Source organism: Lutjanus erythropterus, chromosome 7 (genome assembly GCF_056507025.1).
Source record: "Lutjanus erythropterus isolate fLutEry1 chromosome 7, fLutEry1.hap2, whole genome shotgun sequence".
NCBI classification, from domain to species: Eukaryota; Metazoa; Chordata; class Actinopteri; order Lutjaniformes; family Lutjanidae; genus Lutjanus; species Lutjanus erythropterus.
The window spans coordinates 4,609,788-4,637,285 of record NC_139323.1 but is presented as its reverse complement, the minus strand read 5'-3'; the positions used below and the strand labels follow the sequence as shown (position 1 = coordinate 4,637,285).

General features: G+C 38.8%; 1 protein-coding gene across 2 annotated transcripts in view; it reads left to right on the top strand.

Moving 5' to 3' along the window:
* Window positions 1–27,498, top strand: part of st3gal3a (ST3 beta-galactoside alpha-2,3-sialyltransferase 3a) — a 53,533-nt gene that overhangs the window by 17,777 nt on the left and 8,258 nt on the right. For both annotated transcript variants that reach the window (XM_084722439.1, XM_084722440.1), the window contains exons 5-8: window positions 8,571–8,665; window positions 10,971–11,034; window positions 14,581–14,676; window positions 17,162–17,348. In XM_084722439.1, the coding sequence (XP_084578565.1) occupies window positions 8,571–8,665; window positions 10,971–11,034; window positions 14,581–14,676; window positions 17,162–17,348 (442 nt within the window). The remainder of the gene's footprint in view (window positions 1–8,570; window positions 8,666–10,970; window positions 11,035–14,580; window positions 14,677–17,161; window positions 17,349–27,498) is intronic.

The window sequence follows — 27,498 nt, the reverse complement described above, 5'->3', positions numbered from 1 at the left end:
ATTTGGGTCAACAGCAGAATTCTTCGTGTTTGCCTATCACGTATGTACTCAACTGTACTAATGAATTCTTATTATTTTATGCCATGGCCTTTTGAAGTAGAAAAGCCTAACCAGGTACAGGAGTTGCAAATTGGCCTTGGCAAGAAACCCTGCACGCAACACATCTGTATCTTGTTACTGTAATCTGCTACAATGTGTCTTGCATTGTCCCAGACAGACAGAAAAAAATAAATATTACTGACTCTGAAAATAACTGTATTAATTCATATAACTAATTATTAGTTATTCCAGAATATCACCCACCAACTGAACAAAATAATGAGAGTTTTTGATTAGAGTCTGTCTATATTGGCTCTGTAATCCATCACAATAGTTGTGTATTTCATTTTTCTTTCATTATTGTGGTTAAATTGGAATTGATTAATTTATCCTAAGGGATTAATATCATACAGCACATTGCATTTTTCAATTTCAGCCACCCACTTAAACGTTTTAATGTGGCAGCATGTGGTCCTTGTCATATATTTTGATAGAATTTGTTAAATTTGCCATCTTGAGGGCAGACATAAACTATAAACATGCGTGCCGGACATACAGTAGCATACTGGTCTGCCTACAGGAGATGCTACATCAGCTGTAGGGTTGTCACAACTAATATTAAATTAAAAATCACCGGAAATTAGCTTTCAAAGGCAGAATCAGCTATTCGCTGAGTATGTTTTTTTCTCTTCACCCCACTTACTTTTAAGATTAAGATGAATGTGTCAAACAAATACAGGAACAACATCATAGCAGCTAAAATAAATACATATAAAATTGAGTGCATAAACCATAAAATAAATAAGTCAAGTATGAAAACAATTTAAGAACATGAGGAATAAAAAAAGAGTTCATGTTTGTTTTTCACTTGTGGTGACCAGCACTTGTCCAAAGAAGAAAAAAAAACTCTTCCAAGATGACACAGTGTAGTTTAGGAGCTGTTATATTTCAACATTTTAAAGTGCTATCCTTCTAGAGGTGCTGAAAATTTAATGCTACCTTTTTTTGTTTCTATTGGCTTTCCTGAAGTTTATTCACAAACTTTCTGCATTGTAGCAGCACAATAGTAGCACATGATTACACTGTGTTCACACTCTCCAACAGGCTGATCCTGCATCTGGATAAGAGAAGCTGTCAGAGTGTTTCTCCCCCGCTCACAGTAGTGGGAAGATCTACACAATTAATTAGACAGAAAAATTGTTCCAAATGTGTTCATCATTGTTGAATAGCAACAGACAAAGTAGGCCTTCAACAAAGACATGAATTCTGGGTCTTGCTTTTTCTTCCTCTCATTATCTCTCTCTTTTTCCCTTCATCCTGTAATAGTGAATTTTAACAGAATAGTAGTCCACATGTGGACCTGGTGCCCACGGTTTCTGGATTAAAACCTATCATGCTTTGAGCACATGACATCACGCACTGGATGTGCTGCTGTGCGCACATCTGCAGTACCAGCGGTTGTGCATGTTTGAGAAAGAGGGAGACAGATAAATTAATAACTTACTCTGACAGATACTTAATCTGCCCACCCAAACCTGAGATATTTTCTAATAAATGACCCACACCCGCCTGGCCCATCAGCTAATGCACACATCAACACATAGCACATTACTTTGCAGCATATAACAAAACACTTTTAAATTGTCCAATTTAATATGGACAAAAAGTGATTTTTAAGGTTTTTAAACAGAGTCAGTGAGGTTATAACTAAACCAAATATTATTTGTTGTGAAGTTGTGCACAATGAAGAAACAAGGCACACAGATTCACAAATCTAAGGTTCCCTTCTGGACATGAGTACAGGGTGTGTGTATGCAAATTAGCCGACATATGTGGCCAGTCATCAACATTCAAGGCGCTTAACCCAACACTTAACAGTTAACATCTTCTTTTATTGTATTTTAGTCTTTTGTTTTATTGAAGATTTAGTGAGTGAAACTCACTAATTTTAGTCATAATTTAGTCTCTAATTTTCGTCATGTTTTAGTCATAGTCCTGTTTGGTCACTTTAAATTGTTCTTTCATTCAGAATTAATTTTCCTCAATGAAGTGATTTCATAAATTGGATAATGTGGATCTTCAATCAGCAAATTGCCTCTCATTGTTACATCTATCCCCAGCTACAGTAGTGGTACAACTCACCCCAGTAGTGAGGCAGGTTGAAGCAGTTTAACTCCTCCTATTTGTAAAAATGTGTCAACTGTGTCATCTGGGAATCATCACACTTATTTGTTCAACATGGAGTATTTTAAATGTGTTCAATGAGCAAGTTAGTGTCTGTTTGTGAGTCGTAAGAAGTCATAGATTTAGAAGAAGGAGATGTTTTACTGTGAGTTCAGCTCTGTTAAATTTAACAATATGGGACAGTATGAAGTACGACACTGTACCCTGAATCCACACAGAACTTGAGCTCCACCTAGTTTTAGTTCAAGGGAATGAACATACATGTTATCGACTTACGTAACTGATAGGTGTCTTTTGTCTGTATCTTTTCATCCTCGAGGCACTCGGTCTTTTCTTGATAGCTGCCAGTGAAGGTGAAGCACTTTGCCTGATTTAGTGGAGCTTTGAAATGCTGATTATTGCTGCAACTATTTTCATCAGTGCAGAATGAACCGAGATTTTGTCTAAATTTTTACATCATTTATATCATTGAGACAATTTAGTCAAAATAAAACCATCAAAATTTTTGTTACACTGGGTTGCACCCCTGTGTTTGTGCTGCTCTGGAGAACCACGTATTTTACTTACTCTATGCCTGACCAAAATCACATATTCTCAGTCAAACAGTTTTATCAAAAGCAGAAAGCTCTCTGAGCTCAGAGTGGTATGATAGAGGAAAGATCCCATTTCTGTCTCTGCATTATTTAAGAGCGTACAAGTCCCCACACCATGAAAGCCCTTCACCTGCTTGTGTTTTTAGCACTATGTATAAAAAGAGCCGGAAGATGCAGTGTTCTGAATGGGCCTGTGTGTTGCGTAGATCTATTTTCGTCCTCTTGCGCTCTGCTGTTGTCCCAGTGCGTGAGAACACCCGGGCCAGTTCACTTACCCACTTACTCTCTGAGCATCAGAGACACGCAACCCCCGAACCCGCCAGGGCCTTCAGACGGCAGCGTTAATGAAGTATGCTCAGAGTCCAGATTGTAACCTGTTAAAATAACACAGGAGGATTTTTCTCTAGAGAAAAGAGTGGTGAAAATGCCCCGGGCATCCTTGACCCATTTATTCTGCTGGCTTTGCTCAGCTGGTTCCTGCTGCAGCTGACAGCAGGTGATGCAGGTGAGAGAACAGGCCAGAAGCTCTAACAGAGATGGAGTCATTCAAAAACTCCTGCTACTTCATCAGAATTATCCTCAGTCTGTACGCCCCACTTTCTTCTGTCCTTTTAACCTCCCTTCATCTAATCTGTCATTGCTTCTGTTCTTTTTGTCTCTTATTGCAGTCAAAAACTATTTTGGTAACATTTCATTGCTGCATTTGTATAATCACTTTCATTACTACATTTTTAGTCATGCAAGTGTCATGGCTTTAGGGATGGCAATAGGCTTGGGTGGTATCCATTTTTTCATACCCTCCTCACATTTTACTTGCGTATGTACAGCATTATTCCTGTATTTGTGTAAAACTTGTGGAAACGGGTTAACTCAGCTGTACTTAACTGCACCGAATTTAGGAATGGGTATCGAGTGCCGATACTAAATTGGTGCTGCTTTCTGATTGGTCAGCACCAAATTATTGATAAGCTCCTGGACAAACGGTGCTGCTATCGGTTTTTATGCAAGTGGTCTCTTTGCCCATCATTCTGTACCCGACACTCTTTCCCTCTCTTCCTCTCAAACACATCAACACAAACCAAACAAAGCATCTTGTTGTTGCTATTTTGCAGCATAAACTGAGACCAGACGCAAATGTCAAGGCTGAATACATGAAATGAAACTCTGCATGCTGCTCTCCTTTTTTTCTGGCGTCCTCATGTCACCATGTGAGTGTGCAGTTACGATGAGAGACACAGAGATGGACAGACAGTAAGCGTAGCAGTGAAGTACAGTGTGTCCGTATAATTCAGGCTGTTTGTCAGTGAATAAATGTTACAACTCCTCAAGATCCATGTCATGGTCCTGTGTTTTGAATGCTGCTGGTTGCGGTTAGCCCTGAAGAGATGACAGCTCTGACACAGGCTCATTTAAGGTGGGTTGACCTTTAAGGTGGACCAGGCTATTCTTATTTCAGTGACAAGCTGCTCCTTTGCTCAGGAGATGACCACAGCCTTTACTCTCGGTTACCAGTTACCCCCCTTCAAAGTCTGATTTTTTTTTTCACATCTTTGCATATCATGTCATGTCATGATTTTTTTATAATGTCTTTAGTATGGAAAGTAGTATCAATAAGAGTATCAACAAGTATCGCTATCATTAAGCAGATTAGTATTAGGCTTGGGCGGTATCCATTTTTTCATACCTTCATACCCTCCTGATATTTTATGGGGGTACACGGTATTTGTGTAAAACGTGTGTAAAACAGCTCAACTGCACTGTCCTCCACTGTACTTAATACTCCCACAACATAGCCAGAACTGACCATTATAGCAGCACTATTCCCACAGATGGGACGCAACACCCACACACACAGGAGCTCCACTTCAATGCAGCTTTTATTCACTGACAGAGTCGAACCTAAACTGTAAATTTGCAGCGCCATATCTGTACATATTCTGCCAGAATGACAACTTCACTGCTCAGTTTTCCTCCACCCAGCATGTATTCAAAGTAACTCTGTCACCAGTAATTAGTCTGACCCTCTGTGATGCTCGCTAAAGTTACACACTCACAATGAAATGCTACTTGCTTGTCTTTATCATCTGGTGTGAAGCCAATATAATCCAAAACAGGGACAGAGGCTTTTTTGCTCTTTTTAATTAGTTAATCCTGTAACTTTATTCCCAAAATGTCATGTTTCTTCTTCACATTTAAGCGATTTTTATCTGCTCAGCTGCGCTGCCACACAGAGACTGACCCCTGGTGGCATAAACTGCACACTACAATACAATGTCTCAGCATCAGTGTAATAGAAAGCATCTGTATTTATGATGGTATTGAAAATCATACCATCAGGATTTCTTAATTCCCTGGTGTACCATAATACCTTTAGACCACCCAACTATAGCCATCCCTAATTGTAGTACTCCATTGACATAGAAGGACTTGATCATCATAGCAATGATCACTGCCCAGAGCAGGGAAACAACACACACACACACACACACACACACACACACACACACACACACACACACACAGAGGAGCTGTGCTTCATTCTTGAGACGCTGTAGCTTGTGTCCACTGACAAACTCAAACCCACACTGTACATTTACTGCCAGGCAGAAAACTTCAGTGCTCACTTTGTCCTCCACTCAGCACACATTAACCATCATTCCCCAACACTATAGACAATAATCAGTCTGCCACTCGCCTTCTCTCATGCTCACTAAAGTTACATACTCACTGTGATACGCTACTGCAAGCAATCAGTAGCCTGCAGTGTTTGCTGGTTCACCTTATAAGGAGGACTGAGTCCAGAATACCATGTCCAAATGGACAGAGACATTTTTCTTGTTTTCTTCTAGATAGCCATGTAACTTTACTCTACTTAGCTGTGCTGCAGTAGAGAGACTGACCCCTTGTGACCTCTGCTGCACCCTACAATACATCATCTCCATATCAGTTTAATAGAAATTCTTTTAAAAACCCCTAACCATCAAAGTGAACCCCGGTTTTGTCATTGTTTCCTTACCTGCACACTACAGACTCTGCCTCTGATTGGCTCAAAGGGTACCCTTTGCATAATGGGTTATTTTGCATGGATATGACTACAGGTCTGCCCCTTGGTGTGCCTTGGTCACAAAAAATTTGAAACTGCTTTAAGCGTTGATGTGAAGTGATGATGCTAGTACAAGTAACAAGTTACATGTAATTAAATTACAAAAAAAAAACTGTAATCTGTTACACTTACTGAAAAAAAATCAGTAATTACATTAAAATTACTAATAAAAAATTTGGTGATTACAAAGGGTTTACATCCGTTCCAGCCCTTTACATCCATCCTTTTCAGGTTCCCTGGCAGAAATCTGCACTCTACTGAGTGACCTCCAGTTTCATTTGTATCCAGGCAGGATAAATACATCAAACACTAAAACAATATGGAGACAGAAGGGCAAAATGCATCATTAGTAGCTGATTTCTTAACTGTGTTTAAGTGTTTTCAGGAAAATTTTTCTTCCCAATATAACCCTCCAGCATCCACTGATTAGCAGCTGTTTTGTTTTGCCAAATCAAAGCTCATTTGCTGTTCATTACGTGATATTACACATGAAAAGAAACAAGCTGCCAAAGCTGCAGGGGTTGACTCGGTTAAAGAAACACAGTTTTTCTCCCACAGTAAAATCCTGTTTGGTCTTTCTACATGTGAGTTTTTGTAGGTTTCATTTATCAAAACTGGACTTATTTTATTTTATTTTTAACCAAGTTTATTTTTTGTGAAACATTTCATAGCAGAAACTATTTTGACTAAGAGTTGATGCATTTTCTGATTAATTTTGAATTATATTTTCCAAAGGGATACTTATTTGTAGATTGCCTCAAAGTATTGTGAATGTGGTTGGTCCTGTCAGAAACTCTTTAGCAGTTTATGTACAGTCAGTGTCCTGACAGAGCACATTATTCATTTTCCCTCCAGTATTCCAGGAAAGTCAATTTAGCTTTTGGAACCAAGTTTGTGTCTCCTCTTTTTAGTTGCTGACAATTTTCAGATCTTTAAAGTGTAAATTAAACTATTTGTCATATGGGATTTGGAGGTGGTCAGTTGATGTCTGAAGACATCATGGTAAATTCTGATTATATTAAGGTTATGAATTCATTTTTGTTATGTCATCTTTCGCCTGGGGATCTTGACTTGCATGCACACATATACATTACATACATTCAGTACATGTCCAGTTGTGCTTAAACAAGAAGCTCAGCTGTATCTGCACTCATTAAAGCCTAATCCCCCAAAGTGGAGACAGATGTGAGAATTAAATAGAGCAGAACATGTTTAATGCTGCGAAGCAACAAACTAACAGAATACACTTAACTGTGTTATTTCAGTTTTCCATGCAGTGTTAATCACACCTTCATTATAAATGTACAACTGTAAACTATAGATGGTAATCAGCCAGACTAAGTTCATGAGTAAATCATCAACTTATTATGTGATATATTACCTTATTATTACTGTATACATCTGTTTAAAAGATAATCATTTAAAGTTTATTCATGCTCTAGTAACCTGCTGCTAATTGTATGCATATATCAGAAATGAATGCTGAATACTTCACAAGTTATCCTAAAAAGGCTATGCATACTTAAAATAACAATTCTTAAGGAATCACTAAGAAACAGAATTTTCGATTTTGCTTGATTCCTACACCGTTTTCATTCCCACTTATGTTTGTGCGCTTATGTTCGCCTCACATATTATATGATATGTACTATCACAATTTGTTAGTAGTAGTTACCTTGACATTGATTTCAAGCATATAGAGTGTGCTGGGGACAGTGACGCATATGTGATGAAATATATTCGACCCCTCACTCATGGTGTCCACTAAAAAGCACAAAAATGACAGTTACCAACATAGACCACCAACACATTACAAACACTAACAGAATGTAGAAACTGTACATTAAAAACACTAACAAAACACTTTGTGTTGCAGTGACATTACTGCAACATAACACTTTAAACATCTCAACAAAACATTGGGACTACATAGCAGTGACATCATCTGGGTGCTCGCACTGCACCTCAGTTTGTTGTAAATGTCATTGTTAACGCATTTATGCAATTGAAACTGGAAGTGTAAGTACAGAAGTACATGAACTGAGACTCAGCTTCTGAAGTGTTGAAATGTGTGTGCACTGCACATTGTAGTATATTGTTCTTTATTTTAAAATGTAGGTTTAAATTGTAATCTTGCAAAATAATCCCCATTTTTACTAAATGTAGCTGTAATCTGATTACATCTTTTTTTCTGTTATTGTAATGGAATACAGTTACCCTTTTTGTATCCTAGTAACATGATCTTGCCACATGTAATCCGTTGTTCCCCGAGCCTGCATACTGCAATATAGAGCATTAGCCAATGACGTATCTGTATCTCTGGTCACCACTGATGAACTTCCTTTCAGCACAAACTTCTCCCTTGTGGCTGCTGAGTGGTCAGACTGGATATCTGCTCCCAGCCTCACTGTGTGAAGTTTCCAGCTCCGTCTTCTCCCTCACACTCGTCTCTGAGTTTTGTTTGGGTGACAGTAAATTCAGACAGGCTGGATTAAGTGGAAACCCGATGCTCTAAATCCTCTTAAGCATTCTGCCATTAATCAGTACATCTCCACACATCAGGGCTGTAGGGGTCCTGGACAGATATTACACTGATGAATTCCACTTCTTTGGTCTTACTTGCTGTAACATGTTGTCTTTTATATCAACAGGTTCAACAAACTGGCGCCCATGTTCCTCGATCCAAATTATAAACGATTCTCCAAGATTGGGGATTATTCGCCGCCATTTGGTGTAAAATCACAAGGTAGGATCACACATTCTGTCTTTTCAGTTGAAGTAATACCAGTTAACTCAAGTGTAAACTGCACTGCATTTCTCACCAGCTAAGACGAGTCAGCTAAGAATACTCCAGCACTGTCAAGACCTCAGTATGCTTCAGACAAACTAGTTTGCAGAACAAACAGCAACATTTGAAAGCGGGGTGAAAAAACTGCTGTTATACTGTCCTCTTGGCTGCATCCCACTTCCCTTCCAGTCCTACTTTCACACCTCCTAACCTCCTGTGTGAAGTGGGCATTATTGACCCATTGATAAGCAACGCCCTCCTTAGTTACTGTTGCTACGCCTGTCAAGCTCTCCATTCTTGTGCTGCACGTACACCTTTTAGTGACACCTATTACAGATTCAACATAGAAACTGGCAGTAATTGTTGAAACAGGAGGTCTTTGATTCCACAGAGAAGAAAGCAAAAGCACAAGGCAGCTTCTCATCTCTAGCTGGCGACCATGAATTTTCTCGACTAAAATGACGACTCCCACAAGCAGATTTCCTAAGTGTAACTGGCTAATGTAAGCTAATGCTAATGCTTGAACTCCTTGAGTCAGCTGAGTCCATCTCCAGCTGACTCTTAAAAGTTTTAATCTGACACATTTTAAAACAAGAACCCTGTGAACGTGTATTAAATATGCAAAGTAAGATAACAGCAAGGTATATGGTCAAACTTTAATGCTAACAAACTGAAGGTAAAGCTAGCTCTCAGCAAACAGTGGTCGACAGTGAAATATAACATTTATATGTATATAAGAGAGGACAGAAATACACTCACTGAAACAAAACGTTATTGCAAGTTAAGAAGACACTGTGTTGAAGTCTTTTGTTCTGTATTCTTGACCCACGATCTTTTCCCAAGCACCTGTCGATCTACAGGCATGTAAAAATTCTGCTCTTTCAAATTCATACATGAAACAAACCTAAATGCCGTACTTCATCATGCTTTCCCAATTTCCCCCCATCGCTTGAGGTTGTCACATTGTTTTGCCTTCTTCCTCTGCTCAGTAGTAACAAACAGAAACATGTAACAGAATTTCTGGAAATTTGTTGAATATTTGCACCACTTCTGATGTGACCACTGAGAGTTAAAGCAGCTGGGACTGTAATATGTTGAGAATTTACCAACTTGTCCAACTTTGGACAAAAGGGAAAAAATTCAAAAAATGATTCATGTGTACAGAATTCATCCTCTGCTATTAAGGACTGTAAAGTGACTGTTTTGTAGATTTTTATGATGAGCATCTAGAGATCAAAATTACAGCTAGGGCTGCAACTTGAATTATGTTTATTATCAATTAATCTGTTAATCATTTTCTCAATTAATCAATTAATTAATCCTGTCACAATCTTGTCATCTTAAAAATAGGTCTAAACATAATGTACATCTGTGTGCTCTACATGTTTGGAACCATTTTTTAAGTCTTTCCTGTAATGATTATTTTAATTAGCCACCAATCTGTTGATTATTGTCTCCATTAATCAATTAGTTGTTTGTTCCATAAAATGGTGTTGATCAGTGTTTCCGCATCTTGTCTTTTGACCACAACCCAAAGATGTTTAGTTTATTATAACAGAGGGGTAAAGAAACCAGACAATATTCACGTCCAAGAAGCTGAAATCAGAGAATTCAGACTTTTTTTCTTTTAAAAAAATGCTAAAAACTGATTAATTGGTTAGTAAATTAGTTGGTGATTAATTTAATAACTATTGGTTCATCCATTAATCATTGCAGCTCTAATTACAGCCCATGTTTAAAAATAAGATGAACAATATCTGCAAGACAAAGTTCCTGAATGAAACATGTCACAAAACCACTTTGTTTTTCCACATTTCTGATCTGACTCCAGCTCTGTACTTAAGACACCAACATGAGATTGATATCCTTCCCCAAACCTGACGACAGCAAGGTTTCTCTTTCAAAACTGGGACAGAACTGTGACATAATGTCTCTCTGGGTTGTCTTCCATCAGGCAGAGAAAGTGTTGTTTAAAAACCCTGGCTGTTTCTGTACAGCGTCTCGCACATATCGGCCCCCGGAAGGAAGGCCCGTACCTCGCTTGGCCACCCATCTTTAATGGTTGTATAACACTGTAAGGGGAAGAAGTGTGAGCCCACCCAGCTGCTGGCTCCCAGCCTGCCTCATTCATCACAGCTAGTCGAGTCGTGCTGGAGATGAGGGCATCATAGCTGAGTGGAATGTAGAGGAAAGAATGATCACTTTTAATCTTCATCTTTCTTGATGTTTTCTCACTGCCTCTTTCTCTCTCATATATTTGCAGAGAAGATCATAGATATTATTCTGGGAGCTACTATGAGCTACAGCCTAGGGGAAGAAATTGATAGGTAAGTCGGTGCAAAGTTGTCCTGTCATGCTCTGATCCAGTCATCACAATGTCACCTTCTTCCAGGATCTATATTTGGAGAATATGTAAGATGTTCACAGAGTCAGCCTTAAAGCCAGTCCATTCAAAGTCAACATGTTGCTTAAGGCTGATTAGCTATCTTAGTTTCATCAGGGTCATGTCTCTGTGTGTTTCATATTTCTCTGTCTGGTCTATCAATTAGTCATCTGACTTGTTATCATAACTATTAGGTATTGAAAACTTATTGAAAACAACTTATACAACTTATTATACATTTACAATACTTTGCTCTCTTTGCTTCTCTTTCAATTGTTTGTGACAAGCTGCTTCCAAGGACGCCTCTCACTGTCGTCACACCTAAAGCCACGCCCTTAGCTGCCCTCCTAGGATGCTGATTGGCTGCACCACTTTTGGTGCGGTAACACCAAAAGTATACATATGCCAATAAATCAAAACATACAACAATATATACAACTTATTATACATTTACAATACAATACTCAATTTTTTGACACAAAATAACAAAATGTATGCTTCTTAACCTAATATTTCAAACTTATTTACTTATTTTATTAGTACACTAAGTAAATTTAAGTATATATTCACTATATATTTAAATTTCCTTCGTCTTATATGTTTATGACTGACCCAAGCTAACTTTTAACACAACCATGAGTTTACATTCTCCGTACTAAAGTTCATAATAATCCATTGTAGTTGACCCTCTTGGACTTAAAAATACCCAATCAGGAAATCAAAAGGGCCTTTGACTTTAAAGGACAGTTCACCTCAACATCAAAAATACATATTTTTCCTCTGGCCTGTACTGTTATTTATTCATCTCAAGTTTTTTGGTGTGAGTTGCAGAGTTATAGAGATATCAGCATAGAGATGTCTGCCTTCTCTCCAATATGATGGCACTAAATGGCACTCGGATTGTGGTGCTCAGTGCATCAAAAATAATACATTTGAAAAAAATCAAAAAAGTTGTCTCTTGCCAAAAATTATGAAAAAAAAGTATATAAAATTATATAATTATATAAATGAATCATGAATTATCTTGGTAACGATTTTTGGAAAGAGACACTGGTTCTGAAGTTTTCAAATGCATTTCACAAGCCAAGTGCCATTTAGCTAACCTGACTCACCAGATAGTTAGTTTGTTACACAGAACCACCTGAAAAGTGGCCATTTTAAAAAACACTTGGCAGGTGATTGGAAGAACCATCTGTCTATCACATCTAACATGGATTAACTTTAACCAATTGGATCATACTTTTGCCGAAGCCGGTCAGGAGAAAAGCGAAAATATCTTTTCCTTTATCTTTGCTCCTCTTTAAATTGATCGTGACAAGTCGTTTACAGGACTTCTCGCTGTCGTCACACCTAAAACCACACCTGTAGTCCCTCCTAGGATGCTGATTGGACACAAACGGGTAACTCAAAACCTGGCAAGATGGATTTTTGTGTGATCTCGCACATCCAGCTGCCTCGCAAGGTAACCATTTACTCCCATTATATTGGAAAGAAGGCAGACATCTCTACAGCCGATATCTCTAAAACTCTGCAACTCACACCAAAAAAATCAAGATGGATAAATAGTGCTACAGGCCAGGGGAAGAATGTGTATTTTTGATTTTGGGGTGAACTGTTCCTTTAAGGAGTACCTTCGTCCTGGAGCCATGTTTGACCCTTGATGTACACACTGATGTACTGAACGATGAGAGCTTTTGTATCCAAACATTGCTCATGTCTCATCTCTTCTCAGGGGTTTGCCCCTCAGTGTTCCACTGTGCTGGTTTATTCCAGCGGCCGCTGCTTCTGTAGTCTAAACCAAATTTCTGTGGTTAAATAGAAAGTCTGTCCATTTACCCTGAACTCCAACATTAATGCCTGGATCCCAGATCACAGTTATTGGACTAACTGTGTTGTTTGATTTCACTTTGGGTGGAAGCTTTTGTCTTTATAAGGACCTGATCAGTTCCATGGACACTGTGTACTGAGCCTGTTTCATCAGCCAGCTAAGACAATTAGGAATGTGTTTATTTTTCCACCCAGAATTAAGCAGCACAGACTAAACACAGGACACATGTTGTACTGAGTCTGCAATACGACTTTATAATCATAATAATAACCAAAGTGTGACACATTGACTTGTGTTAACTGTCTCACTTTTGCTGTTAATGCTTCATAGAGTACTTTACATCAGAATAAATACTGAGTAAGAGAAGAGAACTGTGACCGTAATCCTCTGTACAACTCTCTAGGAAAACTACTTTAGTATGACACTCCAAAATGACCAGTCATACAGTCAGTTGTTTTTAGAAGTTGCAACTGTGTGTAATCAAGTGATTGTGTTAAATGACTCTCTAAAAACACATTTACAGATAAAAACTGCTTCATGAAGACTAAAGAATATCTCATTCAAATATTTTTAATTAATTTTCAGTTATTTAGCTTTTATTTAACCAGGTCATTCCCATTTAGATCAAAGATCTCTGCTACAAAGAATATTGTATATAATGTATATAATATAATAAGGCCTTAGCAGGAGCTGTAAATGTACCAATCAGAGTAAGGATGCAACAACATTTTCAAGGTGCTGAATATCAGTCATAGAGAGTCCTTTACAAGTGAAAACATTGTTTTTTAATTTTTAGTTTTTGGGTTATTTTCCTTCCGTAACATGTCTTCTTTCAGACAAGTCGAAAGAAAACGTCCAAAATGCACATTTTGATGTTTATTTTAGGTCACATTTCTGTTGTGGAAAATTATGCAAATTATTGCGTATTTGTATTTGTAAATATTAAAATTCCAGAAGTATTCAGCTTTTCCAACCAGCCACATCACACCTATTGTCCTTTTTAAACAGAAAAATACCACCGCACACCTCCTGAATTCAAGTTTTTACTGTTTTATATTAAGACGAGCTTAATTAACTCACTTTATTCAGACTCTTCAGGAAAAACATCTACAACTCTATGAAAGGTCTTTGTTAGACTTTCTACAGACCGTTACATGTGCAAAATAAATTGACAAGTATCAATCAGCCAAAAGAAAAAAAAAATAACCAGTGATGGATTCATCCCATCATTGATAGGTGATACGTTCCTCCAATCACCCAGCCATAATCTGTCTCCTATGCTCTTGCAGAGTCTTGTCTTCAAATAAAATGGCCCAGCTGTAAATCTGTCTTTTTCAAGTATTAGACATAAAACAGAATATGAATCCATGACACTATACTAAAAAATCCAAAAACAAATAGGATAGGTGTACGTAGGGATTAATTTCTCCTGTTGGGTAGATTTTCTTCCCCTGCTTGCTCTGACATTTAATTTTTTTCCCGGTTGTCACCTCACCTCCAGTGGTTCCAATCAAAGAGACAAACCTATTAGTTTAAATACACACCTTTAAAAGTGGAAATTACAGTAAGACATGCTGTACTTTCAAAGTAAACACATGAAATAAATGACTGGAGTAGTACTGCAGTACCACATCACAACAGTGCATCTTTTCTGTGTCGCAGTATGAGCTGTAAGACGTGCATCATAGTCGGGAACGGAGGAATCCTCGCCAACAAGTCTCTGGGACAGAGGATTGATGAGTTTGATGTGGTGGTCAGGTATGTTGTGACACGCAAGTGCTACACAGACACAACATCCTTTACTGACACTTTGATACCTAGACCTTTGATTAAAGGAACACAAATGTTAGATGGGTCATAATCATATTAATAAAACAAATCAGGTAGCAAATTAAATAATTGACAATGACATAAATAACTGTGTTATTATTTGCGTCTTCGTCCTGTGAGCTTGAACCAGTCCAGCTGTTCTCCTCTGACCTCTCATGAACAAAGTGTTTTCACCCACATACCTGCTCCTCGCTGGTTGTTCTTTGTTCTTCATACTATTTAATATCTATTTGATATCTAAGTACATTAGTTTCTACTGAAATAAATACTGAATTATTATATATTGATTTGTTTAGTCTTTGGTATCCACGGACAGAAGGAGTCGTATGTTGTACAAATTGTAAAGCAGTGATGATGGACTTTATATTTTACATTGACTTGACTATTAAAACTTCATTCTGTAATGGATCACAGTTTCTCTGTATCAGCTGTTTCATATCTAGAGTTTGAGTTAATAAAGTAAACTTTATTGTCCCCAAAGGGAAATTTATCAGAGCTACAGTCCATTGCTTCACAATAAAGACACAAACATCACAGAAATATAAACATTTTAAACGAAGCTAGACAGGTGCTTCACATAAAACAAAGAAGGAGACATCTGACTGTGCATTTGACTTTGACGACATAATGGCATAAGTTAATTAAAGTGCAAAAGTGCTAAAGTGCTTATGTATTTATTGCACAAAGCTTTAGCATGAGAGCCCAGCAGCTTGATGGAGGCTGGAACAAACGATAGCGGTTTGATTTGCACCGTGGCACACAGAGTCTTCTTCCTGATGGCAGAGAAGAGGGGATGCTGACAGTCTGAAGTGATTTTTGTTACTTGTTTCATGACTGCCTGGTCACACAGACTGTATTCTTACTGCACTATTATTTTCATTGCCGTTTTGTGCGTGCTAACAAGCCTGTTTTTCAGTTGCACTGTTAGGTTGCCAAACCCTACTGTAATTCTTTATCTGATAATAGATGAATAGTACATCAGCATGATCTGTCTGCTCACTCCATACAGCCTAAATCACCTTTAAAAATAAAGTGTTGCTGTTGCAGACGATTGCACAGGTTATCACTGTGTATTTTCCAGTAAATAAGGTTGTCTATGTGGAGTATTTATATGAAGACACCTGAATGATATCCTGGTTTTTAGTGACCACTGGCTCATGGTCAGACACTTTCCTCCGTGACATTTAGAATGAGATGTTTGGTGTCACATCACTTGATAAAGGTGCCTGTGTTCTTGTGGAGGAGGCTTAAAATCACAGTATCTGCAAATTTAAAAATAAAATTATTGGGATGTACTTTCCTGCAGTCTTTTGTGTACGGTGTTAAAAGTAGGGATGATACCACGAAACCTTGTGGGACCCCTGTATTGCTGTATCTGGTCTCTAAATATGTCTCATTGACCTTCACTTGTTGTGACCTTGCAGTTAAAAAAAAAAAGAGTAAAACCATCTAATCAGGGTAGTATTGACATTCATGTCCTTCGGCTTCTCTAAGAGCAGGTAGGGTTACACAGTGTTAAACACTGAACTAAAATCAATACAAAAAAGACTCAAGCATAGGTTTTTGTGTTCTCAAGGTGCTTGGAGATAAAGTGTAACATGCTGAGAATTTCATTTTCAGTACCGCCTTCATGTTCGTAGGCAAATTGACATGTATCTGGCACAGGCGCCACTTCTTTTTTGAGTCAAAGCAAAATTTCTCAAAACAGTTTCATGATAGTCGAGGTCAGAGCTACAGGACAAAAATCATTATTCGCTGTAGCACAGGGCTTTTTGGCCACTGATGTTATTATTGACTTCTTCTGTAAACCTGAGACAGTGTGGGTGTTTAAGGACTGTTAGAATGTAGGACACCATGCTGATGTCAGTTGTTAAGGACTTATGAACATTAAAAAGTTTTACAAAAGAAGCTTTTTCATTTTCGGATCATTATCCTCCCATTACATGTTCTACATGTCCTATAAGCATCACCACTGCCAGTCCATCAATTTCACTGCTCTTACAAATAAGAACAAATCAGTGAATGAAGATTAAAATGGACATATGCTGTCTGTTGAACAAGCATCATGAGCATTTATCATAAAACCATCTGTTTCTTTACTGATTTGACATTGAAGCAAGATTAAAATATTTTTTTCTAAGGGCGAACTGTCCAAGATGGCACCATGAAGACATTGTTCCAACACTAAATACAATATAAAGAACTTATATCATCTAAGACAACTGTCATATTATAAAATAGCATTAGGACTCTGACATCCATGTAATGTGATCTGATCTAATCCATCATTTAAGCTTTTATATTTTGCAGTTTGACAAATGTTGCACAGTTGCCGGTTCAAATGAAAACTTGAACTTGTTCAGATTATTCCGACAGTGCGTTTTGTGATTGATTGTGCAGCTGTGTGCTGCAGGTTAAACGAGGCTCCGGTGAAAGGCTTCGAGAAAGACGTCGGCTCCAAGACCACCATGAGGATCACCTATCCGGAGGGTGCCATCCAGAAGACGGAGCGCTATGAGGCCCAGTCCCTGTTTGTCCTCTCTGCCTTTAAAGCTCTGGACTTCAAGTGGCTCCGACACATGGTCTTCAACCAGAGGCTGGTAAGACAGCAAAAGACTGTTTCTGTCACCACCGGGGGTCATTCACTCACTCAGCGTCACAAGTTTTATTTGTGATCTGTTTAGGTTGTCCACCTGAACAGAGACAACTATTTCATCTTGTCTTTACTTGTCACAGCATATTGAACAGATGTTTTGTTCACACTTTAGTCATAAAATAAAAGGACGTCAGTGAATATTTATTGTCAAAATTTCCATTCACAAAAATAACACAGTCGTGAATGAAGTAATTTGCAGGAACAAAATAGCGCTCTGTTGAGTCAGCCTAAATAACCACAAGGGAAGTTCCATCACCATGACAACCCCAACATCCTTCCACCAAGTGTCATGAAAATCCTGCCACTAGTTTTTTCGTAGTTCTTCTGACAGACAAACAAACAAAAACATGTCAGAGGTAAAAAACAACTGTGACCTTTCCTCTGTTTCACAGTTCCACCCCACATCACCAACAGCATTCCTCTTTCACTCCACCATCAACGGTCTTGCATTTGTCTTGGGGTGTTAATTAGTGTGAGTGTGTGTGTGCATGCTCTATTCTTGAAGGTCTGCATAGCACAGTGCAGGTACTGTTACCACTGGTATCTTTAACTCAAGGACACGGCTTCATTCTCTGTGGCAGAGCTGTAGTGGTGATGTGTGCTCCACAGTTCCTCTTCCACTCTGCTGAAATGCATCAGCAAAAGAAACAACACCAGAGACCAGCGTCTTGATTTGAACATTGCGTGCCATGAAGAGCAACTCTTCCTCATCGCCATCCATACAATGTAGCACAGGACAAGAGCACAATAAGTCAAGTATACTCAGAGGCCCTGTTTGCACCTGGCATTAACATGTGTCTTGGTGATCTGATCACAAGTGAACAGCTTTTAAGTGCAGGTGTGAATGCACTCAAAACACATTATGGACGCATTTGGATCCCACATTCTTTCAGGTTTGTGTCCTGGGCCACATTGAAGTGGAAGCAGACGTGTACTTAGGCCCTGTCCACATCTACATGGGTATTTTTTCAAACATAGTTTTTTTATGCATTTGGGCCTGTCTCCACACACACATGGTGTTCTCCACAAACAGAACTTTTTAAAAACTTGCTGAGGTGAAGATAGGGGACAGGGAGTCCAAGGTTTTAGGTTTAGTAGACAGCTTTAGTAGACAGGATCTTGTTGGCAACTTTTCCCTAACACGTGGCATTGACTGCACATGGACGTAAAACAACTCCAATCTAAATCCACAGATTACATGAACAGAAAGGGTGAACAGTTTTTGAGTGTACAAGTGTTGTGTGACTACAAGTTCTGTTTCGTGGACGCTGTAAATAATGGATTTTTTTTTTTTTTTTTTTTTTTTTTTTTTTGTTGCATCAAAGTTTGCAACAGCTTTTGTCAGTCTGCTGTTAGTGTGTTCATTCTGCATGTGTTATTTAGCATTAAGCTCACTAGCTAAATTACAGTCCTTTTGATAGCATTTAGCGGTGCAGCTAGATACAAATGTATTATAAACTGGTTCTATAATAACATCACTGGTCTACAGTAAAGAGAAAAAGTGATTCTGCTGTAAAGCAAATAAAATTCAAATGCAGTTTAAAGAACAGCCCAACTGAGTTTGTGGCTTTAGACATGATCTTGGAGTTTGTGTTTAGATATTGTGCAGTATTTGAGTCTGTACATTGACAGAATGGATGTGATAACATATAAATTTAGACAGACACAAACAGAAAAGAGAGACAAAAACACATGATGTGTATTTAATTAAAACTATAATTATCCAGTAGGATACTGTGAACAGCAGTTACGTTTCCTGTCTCATCATTACATTCTGCTTCTTGTTGTGAGGACACATGACATCCATCATGGCTGACTTGGTATTTTCTACTGGGCATATCAATAAGTGGCTGTGATGTGGTCACTTGAGAAACGTGGAGGCATATTCTAATGTCAGGTGTGAACGGACATACTCAGATCTGTCCACTTCAGATCAGATCACCCAGGACAGAGTGTAAAGAGTGCCAATGTTAGGACTGTAACCAAATCAGACTTTTCCTTTTCAGTCTGTTCTAAGCTGCCAGTTTTTAGTGGAAGGTAGGTGGTAATCTGACACACTGGATGGTTTGTTACTCAAAACTATCTGGGAAGTCATCCTTTTGGAAAAAGGGCAGGCACTTTCAAAACACACTTGGCAGGTGATAGGGCTGGGACGATCACCAATTAAATCATATATTGGCGATTGGAAGGTTGCCAAGCGATTTGCGGTTTGTCAAGGCGATTTAAAAAAAAAAAAACGGCGCTCTACTCTGCATTAAGAGATGTTTCTGGAGGAGATACATGACTGTTAGAGAAGCCCCGTTTACAACAGACCTACAGTCCACATTCTCTCTTCTCTCCTCTCCTCTCCTCTCCTCTCCTCTCCTCTCCTCTCCTCTCCTCTCAGCGCAGGGTACACTGTCAGCCAGCCCTGTGACAGTGACAGGGCGCATGTCTTTGATTCGAACTGACACTGCCCGTTTGCTCATGCTTCGGGGTCGTTCAACAGAGTAGGCTAATTGCAAATAAATATTGTTTTAATGTGTAACTACTGAAATGTTCACACAAGGGCTTTCATAAATTCCTACAGTGTTGCAGCACTGCCGCCTTTGCAGGTTAAAAGTTAATGACAGCGACTTGAAGTGAGGAGGAGCAACACGTCTCTGGCTTGTCAGCGCAGCGGTGTCGCTCACTCTTGCATGTGATGCAAAACATTAAAAATAACGTCATTATAACAAAAAGTATAAACGTGCAGTGCTTGAAGTGCTAGCTTGGGGGATCGGGAGTTTTGTGGCTTCAGCAGGATGATGAAGACGAAGGTGCGCAAATAAATTGGTTGTCTGAACATTTTTCACGGACACACATTTGTTGCATATTTTGCAGATAGGCTTTGTTGTGTCCGTCGGCTCACCTCTGGCATCTGGGATAAACCCAAAAAACTCCCAAATTGGAGATGTGGCATTTTTCTTTGCCACCAAAGCCACAGCAGTGTCAGTGTTGGCAGTGTTGCTGACTGGTAGCGATCAACATAAGACACGTGCCAAGGACACGTGCCGCCCCTGCCCCTTTGCCACTTTAATCGTGTATTGGCAATCTAGAGCAATGACAATCTACAATTTGAAATTTAGAGGCAATCGCACAGCCCTAGCAGGTGATTGGATGAACCATCTGTCTATCACGTCTAACACTGGCTAACTTCAACCAAGGAACCTCATGATGTAGTAGGAGAGTTACCTTGCGAGGCAGCTGGTTTCGCAGAATCATGCGGGAATCCTCCACACTCATACCTACCAATAGTTCCTTCTTGGTTGCTGATTGGCTGCACCACTTTTTGTACAGACACAAACGGTTAACTTGAAGCCTGGCAAGATGGATTCTTGTGGCCTCACAAAGTAAGAGTAAAGGTAAAAGAGTATTTCTTATCTATACATTTTGTTTTAAATACTCAATATTTTCACTGCACCATTACAAGGACTATATTATTCAGTGCCTGCACCCAAATACACTAAACCGCTACAACAGCCTGAATTAGTCTGCCTAAATGTTTTCCCTGTACGACTTTAATGCTCTTGTTCAATATCTGTGATGTAAAAAGTTCCACACAGTTCCACACACAGATACACTTTTAGGGACAGCCCTCTTCACTCTCATATGGCTGACATACACACCCCACAGAGATGATATTCTGTATGTGGAGGTGTCTGTTGATCACAGTGATGCTGCTCATTCTAGATACTCATACCTGGGATTTTAGTAGAGAGGGAGGGTTACTGGTGCGTGTATGAAAATAATAATTATGCACCTGGCTGCACATCAATATTGTCCCTTTGTTTAGGCCTTTAGGTAGTTATTATTACCCCTCAACATCAACCCAGCATACCAAGGCTGCCTCCTCTGCTGTCACATCTGCCTGTGTCTGTTCCAACAACTAGTTGTGGGTCCAGACTTTATGGTCGTGCATGCTTGAATGGGAATGTAACACATTCCAGCGGCCGGAGTCACAACATACCTGCTTTGTACTCCCTGACAGCAGAGCAGACGGGGCCAAATGCTCATAGAACTCCAAATAGATCTAACTAGGAGGATAAAAGCAAGTAATGGCTGCTGTGCTTCTGTGTTGAACACTCATCTCGTCACTCTATTGGTCCTGTTGAACTTCAAAAACACACAGTCCTCTTACAAGCAAAAAGCGTGTAGTGCTTCTCCTGCCTCACAAACAGTCTTCTCCCTGGATGGACACAGATTTGCACCAGCTTTGACACTACTTACAACTAATAGAAAAGTAACAGGCAGTTTCAACTAAAAGGGAGAAAGTGCTTCCTGGACATTGCCTCCTGCTAATAAGAAAGAATGACGAGAGATAAAAGGGTTTGAGACTTGTTGCTGACTTCTGATCCAAAATGGAATCAGCTATAGTAAAGTCTAGAAGTAATGGGTTACACAAGACGTTTATGGAAGAAATATGAAAGTAGAAAAAGAAGATCAATAACAATTAATACAAAAAACAAAAAAAAGGAAAAAGTGTTTCTTTATGAAGCAGCATGTCAATAAGCTTCTAACAGTCCGTCCCCAGATTTATTTAAAAAGGACATTTTTTCCCCTAAGAATATAGGTTATTTTTCCATTGAAAGACAGCAGAAAATTTCTCTCAACCAGCAACCTGTTAGAGGTCTGGTAGTGATTTTCCAAGAAAAGGCAGTCCAACGTCTTGCTTGTGATAGGCACATGTAAAGGAGGGATTGTTAACTTTTTTGTCAAGGGGTAACTATGTTAAAGTATTCCCAAAGACAGTGGACCAATGTTCCCTGTTCCCAGTTAAACTTGAGGCATGTATCTAGATTATTGCTATCAAATGTATGTAGTTTAAATGGAGTGATATCAGTGCGCATTAACCAACTATATTGTACCAATTTATGTCAAGTATTAGCAGAGTTTGTACCTTTTTTATAAACATCCTGACACTCATCTGGTGCAATTTCTACTTGTAGAATCGTATGTGGGAAAAATGTGGTTCTTGCCTTAGCAGGTGTGTGGTAAAGTTTTCATTACTAGTGAATTAAACTAGAAATCTCAGCTTTAAGTAGATGTGATAAAACCCTGGCAGATCTCCTAAAATAATATTTATTTGTCCACCCCTCATTGTCTTATCAATGATGGTAGAGGAAATATAGTGCAGTATAAAACCAACTGCAGCCTGGAAAAATGAACATAAAGTTGAATCACCACCTCTCCAAATTTTAATAAAAAATAACATTCATAATGAAAGCAGGAGTTATTGCTAGGTTGTTGCATTGGACCGCATTAGTTTTTAGCAGGGTGGATTTAATGAACTGGCAACTGAGTGTAAATGCAGTGAGGTTCTGAATGGCCTTCTTCAGATTAATTGACTGAAAACACATGTATTTAAAAGAATACATTTGTTGCCCCTCCCCAGACCCAAAGATTACAATGTCTGTGATTTACTTTGTGAATCCAAGAGTCAATTTATTTTCCTAATTTCCTGAACCAACTAACATTATAACGCTATTCATTCTCAGCTATACTTAATTCCCATAGATCTTTGTTTGAAACAATTCAGCAGCACCCAGTCAAGTTGCAGGAGAAAACCATGAAGAGCGAGCACCAGTTGGAAAAAATTATACCTCATAAAATGTTGTTTGAGTGCAAAAATGATGAGATGATCAACAAAAAGCGAATTGCAGTATTTCAAGTGTGAGCTAACACGGTTCAACTTCGTTTGACATTTGAAGTCGCAGAAAGAACACTAAGTTAAGGCTAATATTAATATAATTAGCAAGCTAATGCTTAGCAGAAGCTTAACAGCTAAGAGTCAGTGAGGCTGGAAATGAGTTGTTTGGAACTTGAAACTCAAAGTTTAGAATTTGGAACTTGACTTTGGACTTGAGTTGGAAGACTTGAGAGTTACTTGTGACGTGCAAAACAATGGGCCTCGTGCATGACCACTTGTACGCACAGATTTATTCTTAAGTGGTGTGTACAAGTGATTTAAAAGAACTTGTTGTTGTCCACCAGTCAAGACCTGTCAAAGAGTCATTCCAGAGTCAGCCTACTGATATCCAAACACACTATTGACTGTATCTTTCATTAGTTAGAAGACATTTTTAGTTTGAAAAATAAACTACACTTAATGATTGTGTCAAAACTATCCTGTTTGACTGCAGTGATCCCCTCCTCTCCTTGCAGCCATAGATCACTTTGCTGTTGCGTTTTCTTTTTTCATTGACGCCATTTTCATATGGAGACTTTTTTTCTTTATTTTAGTGACAGTCCAACCCTCAGGTAACATAACATTAACAGCACTCGTTTATTCCATTCCTCAGCTTTAGCAGGTCCCTTAATTTCACTGCTGATGCTGTTAAAATTATAGACTTGACTTTATGGATCTCTGAAAGCAGGATGTCAGTCTTCAAACTCGTAAAGTTCTTCTTTTTACTCTTTGATGCAATTTTCATGAATGAGCACTTCCTGACATGGGGCAGGAAGCGTAGCCTTATATGGTATTACTGGGTATTAATTCTGCAAATCTCATGCACGTGCACTAAAATAATGCATGGGTTGATTATTTACACAGTTATCTGAAGTTACGAGCATTAGCTGAATCTGATGTGGCATGTTCATATGAGCATTTCACCGGAAAAAAGTAAGAGAAATGAGTTGGTCCCACCTCTGGGTTCTTACAAGCTTCTTTGATAGGCAAATATAACTGTTAAAGATAATTTATCAATCATGGCACTATTTATAACCACTTGAATGATACCAAACTGCAGGACATCTTGTTGTAATAGCTTAACTCTCCACCTATTGACCCTGAGGGGAAGGGAGAAAAGATAAATACATTCATGCCAACATATTTTTAAACTATCTTTATAGATCTACTCCAAGAATACCTTAGATATTTTTATTCCGTTGCTTGATTTTGATCAATGCACGTTTGCAGAAGTGGTGTAAACATTTTTTTAACCCTTTGTCAGCTTTCTTAGAACTGAGAATCCCCTGAATTCTAGTGTGTGTGCCTATCCAACCCTCAGACAGAGGGTGTAAGTGGGGAGACTTCAGCTCTGATGCACATCAGAAAGCAGCACAACATTCACGCTGCAGCACCGGAGGCACAGCAGGAAGCGCTGTCACCAGGGTGGTCCCAACCCTGGATCGCATTTCACCTCCACTGACAGGTGGAAGCATAGACAGGCTGCACGCTGTAGCAGCTGTATCGCTGCATCCCTTTGTTGTTAACAGGTTTGTGGCTTGTCTGCAGTGGAAGTTTTTTTAGCAATTGCTGCCATCCACACCGGCTCCCATCACATTGTTATTTCAATGACTTGAGGTGCGTTTTACGCTTGGAAGTCTATTTTTTATTTTACACAGGCATTTAAATGTGCTCGTAAAAACATATATACTTGAACCATTTTCATTGCTGTGCATAAACTGGACAACAAAGAACATCTTCTCAAACTGCTGTCTTTATGCATATGAAGGAATTTGCAAGTTTAACAGTAAACACACAGGCTCAAGTGCAGATTTAACAGTGGTAGTTTTGATTTTGTATTTATCAGAGGTGGGAGACTTGAGTCACATGACTGACCTGAGACTTGACTTTGGCTTGGTGTTCCTGACTTGAGACTTGAGTTAGACTTGAAACAGATGACTCAAACACTTGGCTTTTGTGAAACAAATATTTGCGTTTTGTAGAAAGACCTTGAGAGTCCAAAGCACAAGGCAGCTATCACAGAGGGGCCAAAATTGTAAAAAAAAAATGTGATTCATAGCCACAAAATATCAAACACACAGGAAGATTTATAAGGTGCAAAGAGACTGCAACACTGTCTTTTAGGGCTGAAACAAATGAGTCTTTTCATTGTTGATTGTTTTCTCAAGTTATTTGGTCCATAAAATGTCAGAAAATGGTGAAAAATGTTAATCACTGTTTCCCAAATTCAAAGATGATGTCCTCAACTGTCTTGTTTTGCCCACAACCCAAATGCATTCAGTTTACTGTTAAAAAGGAGTAAAGAAACCAGAAAATATTTTCTTAAAGAAATTGTTGGCTTGGTAGCTCAGTTAATAGAGCATTTGTCCCATGTACTGAGGCTGAGACCTCCACAGGCCTTTTCCTGTCATGTCTTCAGATTACTTGCGCAGATGAATCACTTATCAAAATAGTTGCCAATTAATTTAATAATCAATCAATAGTCATTTAATCGTTGCACCTCTACCGTCATTTAACTTATTTAAGTGTAGAAACTGGGGGGGGGGGGGATCATCAGAATGTCTTATGACTTGACTTTTAACTTGTTTGACTTAAAGCAGGGACTCGACTTGCTTTATTCTCACCACAGTAACTTGGAACTTGCTTGAGACTTGAAGGTTAAGACTTGAGACTGCACAGACTTGCACATGTGTGACTTCCTCTCACCTCTGGTATTTGTACAGTAGACCTTGTGTCAGTATAATCCAATATGCTTTTAATGATTTCCTGAAAGCAGGCAGGGTTTGAAGCTTTCCTTTTTTCATTCTTCACACAATTACTTCTGTTACTTTTTGCGTGTAGCACAACGCAGTCCAACACCTTGAATAAGGGAAAGGGAAGCTGCCAGGAGGAAGCTTCCAGTGTTTCTATCAGTCAAGATTGATAGAAACAGAATCAGACAACATTTCAACTAGAATATCACTCTTAACGTAGACGTCTCCTCTGTAATTGCCTGTGGACACTCATCAGTGGAAAATAGCTTAGGTACAGTCTGTATTTGTTAGCAGTGTGAAGGCAGTACAAGGATGACATTTGACACCGCCACGAAGTTAGGTTGAATAAACACTAATGGTTTTAAAGGACTTTGAAGCTGATGGTACTGGCTTCATTTACAACAGCACTTCACTAAAAGAGATCAAATTCCCACCCCTGCAGCAAAGGAGTACAGACAACACACCAGTTAATGAATTTATACACACATACACACACTCACTAGTTACGAATGGGCAAGTGCTGGCCGGACAAAGACTGCTGGCACCAAGGTGGGTAAAGTGGCAAAGCAGATACTGAGTTGGTATTTTGCTGTAAGGACTCCAGGATGCATCACACCATGACTGTGATTCTGTATTAGTAGAGAAGAAACCTGCAAACTGAATCACACACACAGATTCTTGTCAGTTTTAATCTATACTTACTTTCTTCAACACATACTTTTAAATGATAAAATAACATCAAATGTACTGAGCTAAATTCTGACATACAGCATGTTTGTATGCTAACATTTGTTAATTATCATTAAACACCAAGTACGCTAAGATGAGGCTGATGGGAATGTGATTAGTTTTGCAGGTATTTGATCAAACCGACAAATGACCTGATGATGGTGCAAAACGAAAAGTAATTACGATTTATCGTTATCGTTATTTTACTGTGAACCAGAAAAGCTCATCCTCGTGTTGGCGCTAGTGGAAAGAGGTGATCACCAACACTATATAGTAAATAGAAATGGACATGAGAGCTTGCTAAAAGTGAAACCATAGCATCTTTATTGCCTCCTGGTGGTGAACTGCAGTACATCAAAGTACACGTCAAGTAAATATTTCCCAAAGACTGTTTCTGTCATTTTAGGTAGAACCTGATGTGCATTGTTAAAGATCAGTTTGATTTTAAATAGTTATTTGCCGTGATTGACAGCTGAGCTCTGCTTGCTATTGAGTCTTCTGGCTTGTGTGGGCGGGACCTTGATACCGTGGTTCCAAACCCGATCACTGCTATGCAGACTTTGGCTCCAAATGATGCCACCAGTGCAAGATCCGAGGTTCTTTGGCTTAAGTTTTAAACAGTGGGAAGAGGTGGAGCCGTGGCATCCATATTTTATTTATGTTAATAGGTGATCATGAAAGCTGTGAGGATACTGTCTGGGAACCATGAATGTCTCAACACATTTTAGTCAGTCTATCCAGTAGATGTAGAAATATTTAACTGTATATTTGACAGTATAGTTAATGAACATACAAATTACATAGTAGTATGTTCTATAAGTTGTCCTTCCCATTACTCTCCCTGCTTTTAGTCATGCTAGTGGCACAGCTCCAAGAGTGGCAATATTGGTAAGTCCAGCCTGAAG